Source organism: Chrysochloris asiatica, unplaced genomic scaffold (genome assembly GCF_000296735.1).
Source record: "Chrysochloris asiatica unplaced genomic scaffold, ChrAsi1.0 scaffold00163, whole genome shotgun sequence".
Classification (NCBI taxonomy): domain Eukaryota; kingdom Metazoa; phylum Chordata; class Mammalia; order Afrosoricida; family Chrysochloridae; genus Chrysochloris; species Chrysochloris asiatica.
The window spans coordinates 595,851-605,741 of record NW_006408681.1 but is presented as its reverse complement, the minus strand read 5'-3'; the positions used below and the strand labels follow the sequence as shown (position 1 = coordinate 605,741).

The following is a 9,891-nucleotide window of genomic DNA, read 5'->3' as shown; positions in this document are numbered from 1 at the left end:
CATAGTATACTTCTGTTTCATGGATATAAAATATTATCTGACTATTGTTTTATTTTGTTTTTTTTTCTGCAGTTTGGTTATGTTTCTGAGTTTTTTGTTGTTGCTGCTGTCTCTTTGACATCTTTAGGAGGCTTTCTGCTGTTTGTACAGAAATATAACATTAGGAGAAGTATACAGATCTGAAGTGTTCATTTCAGTAATTTATCACAAAAGTGAACACACCCATGTAGCCACCACCAGGTCAAAAACTGGTACATTAAAGAACTTCACAAACTCCTTTTTTTGTGTCTTAAATTATTATACTCTTCTTCCCAGAATAAAACCAACTTCCAAAGAGCAGCTGGTGAATGTGAGCTGCTAACCTTGCAGTTCAAAGCAACTTTGCTGTCCAGCACATTAACCCACAGCACCACACCAGGACTCAGATTAGTTGTGGTTATTTTGAGCTTTGTAGGTGTTAGGAATGAATACATAGTATCCCTTATAATGCTATCAATGGCTACTAAGTGTACTCCAAACAATTTTTCTGTGGTGCGTCAATACTGAGCATAAGCTAGTAGTAGGAAGTAGGGAGATGAGTTTTTAAAGAAATTAGTAAAAATTGAAGAATGTCTGCCTTTGAGCATTGTGCTCTTTTGACGAACTATATGATATCAAATTCACAACAATAAACAAAAGGTTAGCTAGGAAGCCTGTTGGAGAAGTAGGGACAGGACGGTGGGAAGGACTGCACAACTTGAATGGACTTACTGGCACTGAGAAGTACATGTAGAAATCATTGACTTCATGTGTGTTCTGCTGTAAATGCTTCAACAACAAAAAGAGATGATTGTTTCAATTTAGTAAAAATCGAAAAAACTTGAAGGCCTGATTATATGAAACAAAGATACGCATTATTTTCTTGCTGCATAAATAAAAATCAAAAGTCTTTGGAAGTGTAGCTTTTTAAAATATAGAATCTTTAATTGCCATTTTAGTTTTAGCTAATTCTGGAAATTTGATTATTTCTTTTTCATCCCAGGGAAAACTAATTTTTCTCAAGACAGAGATCCCATGAGAGTCTCAATCAGCCGAGAACAGAGTTTACTCAGTAGCTCACTAGATCATGATTCAGTTGGTCACCGTCAGCCAAGTGCCCAGGAGAATGTTTATGGTGATGACTATGATGAAGCAGGTGAGAGACAAAGTAAAAATGGAATTGCCGTGGGCAAGAGTATTTCCACATAAGATAATTCTTATTTATACTAGTGAAGAATGGTAAATATACTCACTGATTATTCGTTGGGGGATCATTATTGATCGTGCACCCATACTAGGTAGCTCTCTGAAGCTCTGAAAATAAATGAGAGGAAAAAAGCCTTTGTTTAGCCACAGAAAAGTATCTGGAATGATAATCAGAGGATTCATACAGATTTACCTTTGTTAGAGATTGGGCTTCACTTCCTTTTATTTGTGTTCATGACTGGTAGCGTAGTGGTTACGAATCGGGCTGCGAACCGTAAGGTCAGCGGTTCGAAACTACCAGCTGCTCCGCGGAAGAAAGATGAGGCTTTCTACTCCCGTAAAGATTTACATCCTCGGAAACCCTGTACAGGGTCGCTATGGGTCGGAACCAACTCGATGGCACTTAACAACAACAACAACAGGACATGCATGATTTTATATTTAAAAATGCTGAATGAAGTGGTGCTTATTTAGAAAATAAGTCATTTTAGTTCGCTTTGCTTCACTGAGTCAATACAAGGAGAGCATGCATAAGAGTGAGTTTTGTACAGCTAGTAGCTACCACGTGTTAAAGCCTGCTTACAGTCCTCCACATTCAGTTAGATACATGAAATAGCTTTGAAAATTTTTGTCTGTGACATGCTGAATGAATGGCTTTAACTTTATTTTCACATATTTGGGGGGAAAATAGAACTATGAAGCCAAAACCTTAACTCACTTAATCCTACCACCCAAAGAAAACCATTGTTAACTTTCTTGTTTTTAAAATGTATTCAAATCCATTGTCATTTTTCATTTATTACTTACTGCCCAGATGCAACTCTGTTCACTCCTCTCTCCTCTAGTGTAGTTTTCTGGGTATGTTGTGAGGAATAGTGAAATAGTAAATAATTGTGATTAATTTAATTAAAAGCCCCAGATAAACTTCTCATCTCTCATCTAGCTTTCTTCTTCTTAATTGGCAATAACACACCTTACCGATTTCACTGTCTCTAATTTTTTTATACAGATAATATTTCAGATAGTATAAACCCAAAGCTCAAACGTGCTACCGTCGAGTCACTTCTGATTCAGTAACCATGTATAAGGGTTCTAAGACTGTAAATCTTTACAGGAGCAGAAAGCCTCACCTTTCTTCCACAGAGTGGCTAGTGGGTTTGAACTGCTGACCTAGTGGTTAGTGAGTGATCTAGGGCTTATCCTACAGCACCATTGCCTACAGCACCAGGGTTCCTTTCAGTTAATATAAAAACTGAAAAATAGCAAACTCACTACCATTGATTTGATTATGACTTGTAGTTACCCTGTGTAGGGTTTCTAATACTGCAGTCTTTATTGAAGCAGACAGCTTCATTTTTTCCCTTGGGGCTGCTGGTGGGTTTGTGCTGCTGACCTAGAGGTTAGTGGTCCCATGCTTATCCTACAGCACCACCGGGGTTCCTTTCACTGCTGTTAAATGCTGTCAGTTCTGACTCATAGTGACATTGTATAGGCTTTCCTAGGAGCAGCTGGTGGTTTTAAATTTCCAGCCTTGTTATTTGCAGTCCTACAGAGCCACACCAGGAGTTAGTATGTACTGGACCGCAAAGCCAGTTTGAACTGCAAAGTCAGCAGTTCAAACCTCACCAGCTGATCCTCGGAAACCCTATACAGCATCACTGTGGGTCAGAACTGGCTCAATGGCACATAACAACAATGCATAGAATAACAATAACTGTAGTTTTTCAGGAGAAAGAGTATGTATTTACTAACAAATATTTTTAATGAATAATAGAATGAGGTTTTTTTATAGAAGATAAAACAAACTCTAAGCTGCAAAATATGTAAGTAAGTTGCAGAAAAGGAAGGATGGTGTCCTCTGATGCTGAGAATTTAATTGTCCTGTTGTTGTTGGTGGTGGTGTTAAATACTGTCAATTTGGTTCCAATTCATAGAGACCCTGTCTAGGGTTTCCGAGGAGCAGCTGTTGAGCTTGAACCACCAAACTTGAAGTTCAAATGACTCGAGTCTGACGCATTAACCTACAGTGTTATTTTGGAGGGTTGTGTGGTAATTTGGGGGTACTTTTCTTTCCTCTTCTTTCCTCTCTGAATTCAAAAATCTATTTTGCAGTCAAAGTGAAGGAATCAGCAATATTATGTCATGCTGTAGAGGAACAAGAGCCTACATATCTGGATGCTACTGTGAAGCCAGACTATACGGTTAGTAATAGTTAATGTATAGTAGAATTTGTAAACAGCTGTTTGACTTCATATTCTCCTTTAGCTTGGAGAAGTAGTGAAATGGTAATTATATCTGTGTTCTCTGAGATCTGCTCTTAATGAAGTAGATCAATGATGAAAATAGCCAAATCTGAGCATCAGAGGACCTTCCAGCCTACCTGATGCATGATCTTTATAGTTCTGAGAAGCAGTGCTTTAAAAATAATCGTTCTGATGTGTGTGTGTGTGTGTATTGTGTGTGTTTGTGTTTTGATAAAGGTGAGTGAGGAGCTGCTAATGCATGAATGAGGTTGGATGTGTGTGTGTGTGTATACATGTATGAAAAGCTAATCAGTCTGAGCAATGATGAGCACATTTTACGACTGACCTTTATAGTCATGAAGGTTTCTACACTTGACCTGAGCTCAGAATTGGTAACTATTGATGTAGATGTAAATTTAGGGTTTCATTATTGAATTTTAAATGTTGCTTTTTTTTAGATATTCCATACTACATTGTGGTCTCATGTTCCTTTTGATTTTCAGGCTGAAACACAAGAGATTTCTCATGAGCCGTTATCTTCAGTAACTATTTCTACTGGGAGCCTTTTAAGTTATGAAAATACAGATTTGAGCCTTACAGATCCAGGTAGTAACATTGCAAATATGTGTAAATAAATTGAAATACCAGCACCAGTTGAGTTGCCATACGGTGGTGGTAGGTAGCACAGCTTCTTTAAATCTCAAAATGAATGATTCAGGATAGAATATTGGCTATTATGATAGTCTAAATGTAATGGGAAGCCACAGGCCTACAGACTGCCAGGCATCCTCTGTGAACCCCTAACAAAACTTTGAGACGTACTTGCTCCATCACATTCTCCTGGAGGAGAAATCCATCTAAGCAGATTTCTTGGTCACACTGATCCCGTAGCTTACTGATTGCCATGCCTCTCTACCAGAATGTGTCTCCAAGGAAGGACCTAGCTGTGGCAATGAAATACTTTTCTTTCAACTCAATTTTCAGAGTCGTTTACAGAGCAGGTGGACCATAGACACCAAGAATCTACCACTGGAAAGGAAGAGGAAATAAATCTTTTAAGTTCTGTTGTTCCTCCAATTCAAAAAACTATTTATGAAAGGCAAAAATCTTCTGATGTTCACAAATCTCCTTTGCCTGCGGTAGCAGAATTAACATCTGGCCAAACACACGTTCAGCAGATCATAGACAAGTACATAAATGAGGCAAACTTGATCCCTGAAAAGATGGATTTTAAGGGTAAATATGAAAAATACTTTTATATATAAACTTTATAAAAATTTTCATCCTGTAACCCTTCATCCTTTTCAGTTTTAAATAGTGATTGTGTGAGCTCTGCTTTTATGGCTTGCTGCAGTAGATATAATACAAACAGTGAGAGTTTATAATGAGAAAGAGAATCTGGAGCCAGATCAGCTAGCTAGCTAGAGAACGCATATTGAGGTGATTGTGTGCTGTTGAGTCAGTCCCAACCCCAACTCATAGCAACCTGTATGCAGTTTCTGAGAGTGCTGGTGGGCTTGGACTGCCCACCTTGCAGTGCTTATCTTGCCATACCAGGGCTCATATAGAAGAGATTAATTAGCAAATATTCTTTTACCATTGCAAAATTAGTTATAATAACTGAGGCGCAGTACTTCTAGTGTTAAATGGAAGAGTTCAAAAATCAGACCTGGATTTCCACACTGGTTTGACACTACTGGCCTTGAGACAATGGGTTACTTATTTACTCTGTAAAAGAGGGATGTTAGAGTGACATAAAACACACTACCTGGCCCATTGTAACACTCATTTAAAAAACCATTGATCCTAAAGCGAACTAAGTGAGAAAAACAAAGCTTATATCAAAGCAATTAACCTCCTAAGATTTAGCGGGGCTGACAAATGGGAATTTATATTTATCAAGATTTTGGTCACCTGAGAGTATCCACATTTGTTTATATTTTAGAATTAATCATGATAGGATTCAATTTGAAGGAGCTCTGGTAGCGTAGTGGTTACAAATCGGGCTGTGAACTGCAAGGTCAGCAGTTCGAAACTACCAGCTGTTCCGCGGGAGAACGTTGAGGCTTTCTGCTCCTGTAAAGATTTACAGCCTCAGAAACCCTGTGCAGGGTCGCTATGAGTCAGAACCGACTCCACGGCACATAACAACAATTTTAAAAAATGAGTAATTTTATTGATCTTCAGTTACAATAAAAAGCTTTTATATTCATAAAATGTAATGAATCATAAAAAAACAAGGCTGTATGGTAAATCTAAAAAAATTTAATCATTTTTTTCTCTCTTTCTCTCAAAGTTCCAACAATTAACCTTGACTTCCCAGAACTGGAATACACTTTTCCAAATTTGCATCGTCAGCTCTTTAAACCCTTAGAACCACATCCAGATTTTGATTTGTTATCCTTATCCTCTGGAATTTCTCAAGACAGCAGAGACTTTTACATGGTATGTTAGTTTTAAAGAGTATTTTCTTATGTCTTTAATGTTTGTAGTCTGTCCAAATCATGTGGTGAGCTTCTTAAAATTCCCCACACCAATAAATCAGAATCTCTGGGAATGCTAAGGCATTGAAGACTTTTCTTTAAGCCCCCGACCACCCCATGTGGAATCCAGGTTGAAATACAGATTTCATTAGAATTTTGTTCTGTCACCCTTATCCTTGGAGGGCTGCACATTGTTTTTATTGTTAGTTTTTGTTGGGTGTTTACTTTAAGAGAATTCCACCTTAAACAGTTCCAGTAAGTACGTTTTTGCAAAATTTTAAGTGTATTCCTACACCACAAAGGAAGTGAGAGTCTGACATCCCAGGCTACTTGATGCATTGTTTCTGTTCTCAACTCTACCAGCTTTGGTTAGTTCACAATTGGTTTTCTAAATAATATTTTCTAAAAAGTAAGTAATTAAGGAAAATATTATCAAAGGAACCTAGTGATTATAGATTCAACAGGTGAATAATGTGTAGTGTAATATTTCAGCCTTTCTCTGTTGTTTTCTGCTAGGGCTCCGAGTCTTCATCTGAAAGCCAACATGCTACTGCTTCATCCAAAAGCACAGTTTCTTTTACAGCACTGAGAAGGAGCCTGCATTCTTGTCTTAACTCACCAAGTCTGAAACAGCAACCTGACCCTAACTTGGCTTGTGTTGCAGCTCAGAATTCCCTGACAGAAAATATCACTAAAAGTATGTATGACAAAGTTTAAAAATGTTAAATAAAACCCACTACATTTTTTTTTTCATGGTTCTTTATATCCATTTTCTTGGGAAATTATGCTTGGCAGGTCTTGATTTGTTTCCACCCATCTTCCTCAGCCCTACACCCAGCGGTACAAATTATGTTTCTACAAGTTATGCTTCCTTAATTGTGTACTTTTCTAAATAGCAGAATTAATATATGCTCAGTTTTCATCTTTTACAATATTGAAATACAGTGGTGCATCTGAGCAGCATCCAACTGTCCCAATAGAGGTTATCAGTTAATAACTAGTATCCTTCTCAAACTTTCTATACAAATAGATCTAAGAAGTGTGAAATCCATATACATTCTTTATTCTAAGTCCTTCTGTTGTAAAATCAATATTCAGTTCTCTTAGAGGACTGAAGAAGTTACAGTTTGTGGTGGCCAAATTGTCTTTATTTAAATACACTAGCAGAAAATATATAAAGGAGCTTCAAAAAGTTCATGGGAATCTTTTTTTCCTGTTTTTTTGGATGTACACCGAAGCACTCAGGAATATATAGCCATTCAAACAACCAAAGGGGGGTATACCCTGCATGCCAGCCCCCCAGCCGCCAGCATTCAGCCCCTCTCCCTCCTTGAATCTAGAGTCCCCAGCCGCTCTGTCTCTCCATGTCATCGCCTCTGCCTCCATCTCTGGCATTGCTGCTTCTCTGGCTAGGGTCCCACACTCTGCTCTTCTCCCTTGATGGTCCCAGGGTCCACTGCTCCTGGACTGCAAGATCAACCACTCCCTTTTGTTATAGAATGTCTACTTGTATATTTGTAACATTCACAATCAGTCCTGATAGGAGTTATTCACTATTGAACCACAAGAGTCTTATCTCCATCTCCTTTCATCAGTCCCATCTAGACAGGTAACTTCATTACTGTTTAATACCAACTTTTCCACGATTTCTTGAAGCCTCCTTGTACACTGTATGAGACAATTGTTTGAAGATCACTGTGTCAGTTCTTTAGTTTTCTATTCACTTTTAAGTGCCTCGATTATCGATCATTAAACTATAGGGAATAGCCTGACTAAATAGTATAAAGATCTTAAAATGCATTATGTACCATTTACTCAGAAACTATTTGAGACTATATCTGTATCCATGTTTTATAACATATAATAATGATTAACTGACTTCTTCAACATCTTAATGCAGGTTCTGAACGACCTTTTCAGCAGCTTCTACCAGAATTTTTTTCACAGGAAGAGAGTCAGCATGCTGATCTACCAAGTATTTTTAGCATTGAAGCAAGAGATTCTTCTCAAAGCATGGAAAATCAGAACTACCCCTCTGAAGAAGTATTACAAATTAAGGAAAGAGGTGTTTATTTCCCAGACTCTCTGGAAAACTTACTACGTCCATCTGATGAAGTTACTGTATTTAAGCAGTCAAAAATGCAGCATAGCACTCCGTGTGGTTCCACTTCTAGTGAGTGCTCAATGAAAGACCAACCAGAAGTTGGGAATGAAAGAAGGCGTGACACAATGTTAGAGAATCAAGGACTTATTGAAGATGATAAAAATGAAGCTGATGGTGTTTTAGACATAAATCCACATGAAGAGGAAACTGACTCTCAATTATACATCAGAACAGTGGAGATGGGAACTTCAGTGCACACACCCCATTCAGTAACTCTGCAGAATGAAAAATATTTGGAGAATTCAACTCAAACTGAAACTCCAGAAATCTTAAGAAATCTATCTCAACCAGCACAATCATTTTCAGTACAGAGCTCTATTCCAACTTTGGTAGGTAAAATTTATATTGCTTTTAGGTTATTTTTTGTGTTAAGTGCCATTGAGTCGATTCTGACCCAACCTGCAGCGATGCTGTATAGGATTTCCGAGTAGCAGTCAGTGAGCTTGAACCTCCAACCTTGCAGATCAAAGTGACTTTGCAGTCCAGCACATTAACTCACAGCACCACACCAGGATTCCAAGTTGCTTTTTAGGATTAGGAAAGACTTGACATTAAATGGGGAGGGCTGGTGTCTCTGTAACATAAGCACTAGACTCCTAACCATATTGTCAGAAGTTCAAACCCACCAGCCTCTCCACCAGAGAAAGGGGAGGAGGCTTCTTGCTCCCATAAAGATTTATAGCCTCAGAAACCCAATACAGGGTTGCTATGAGGCAGCTGACTCCGCAGCACTTAGTAACAGCACTTTGGAAGCAAAGTTCAGGAAAAGCAACAAAGCTCAGTTTCCATTGTGACTTTGCAGCGTGTGGCTGTTGGCTATCTGTAACGAAAACACCAAATGGAAGTTGACCTGTAAGAGGACTTTACAGAAACCCTTCCCTTTCAATTCAGATAACCTCCCATTTTCCCAGGGAAACCATGGCTTGGCCTGAGTGCCATTTTCAATGTAGCTGTTGACTCATCTTAGTGCCATGAGGTTGACCGCTAAACAAAAGGTTAGAGATTTCAGCCCACCCAGACGTGCTGTTTGAGGGAGTCTTAGCGTTCTACTTCCCCAAAACCAGCCACTGAAAACTTATGGGGCGAGGCAAGCACAGTTCTACTCAGACACACATGGAGTTGCCATGAGTTTGGATTGTTTTGCTTTTCCTGAGTGTAGACACTGTAAAGGTAACCAGTTGGGGTGAAATTCAGTTTGGGGGGGTTGGTTATGTTTATTATTAACTGTTTCTCTTTGGTGGTGGTGGTTAGATGCTGTAGCGTCAGTTCTGACTCATAGCAACGCTGTACAGGGTTTCCGAGGCTATGAATCTTTACAGGAGCAGAAAGCCTCATTTTTCTCCCACAGAATAGCTGGTAGTTTTGAACTGCTGACATTGAGGTTTGCAACCCAATTTGTAACCACTAAAATTTTCCCTGCAGAATCCCTAACATTGAGCTATAGTTCTTGTTTTGCAGGATTATCTTGCCTAATAACTTGTCTTTTTCTCGTTTTTAAATTTTTAAGACTTATTTTCTAACATGGTTTCCTTTTTAATTTACTGTACAGGAGACAGAGTCTGGTCATGGGATAATGGAAGAACCAGAATTAACTTTAGTAAGCACCAGTGATAACAGTATCACTGAAACAGATTTTGAAAACTTAACTCTAGAAGAAAACAGCGAGAATGAGGCAAAAAGCGGGTGTCAGGTAAGTTACTCCTATTTATACACCTTATTTAACTAAGCAACCTAGAGCTGAGAATTGAAGGAAACAGAAAAGGACACTGGTGATTCT

At 38.5% G+C, this 9,891-nt stretch overlaps 1 protein-coding gene across 1 annotated transcript in view; it reads left to right on the top strand.

The window, feature by feature from the left end:
- KIAA1731 (KIAA1731 ortholog) overlaps positions 1–9,891 on the top strand; it is a 43,891-nt gene that overhangs the window by 30,721 nt on the left and 3,279 nt on the right. The window contains exons 17-24 of the mRNA XM_006871222.1: positions 1,022–1,174; positions 3,337–3,425; positions 3,971–4,073; positions 4,452–4,703; positions 5,791–5,912; positions 6,467–6,647; positions 7,851–8,443; positions 9,664–9,804. Coding sequence (XP_006871284.1) covers positions 1,022–1,174; positions 3,337–3,425; positions 3,971–4,073; positions 4,452–4,703; positions 5,791–5,912; positions 6,467–6,647; positions 7,851–8,443; positions 9,664–9,804 — 1,634 coding nt within the window. The remainder of the gene's footprint in view (positions 1–1,021; positions 1,175–3,336; positions 3,426–3,970; positions 4,074–4,451; positions 4,704–5,790; positions 5,913–6,466; positions 6,648–7,850; positions 8,444–9,663; positions 9,805–9,891) is intronic.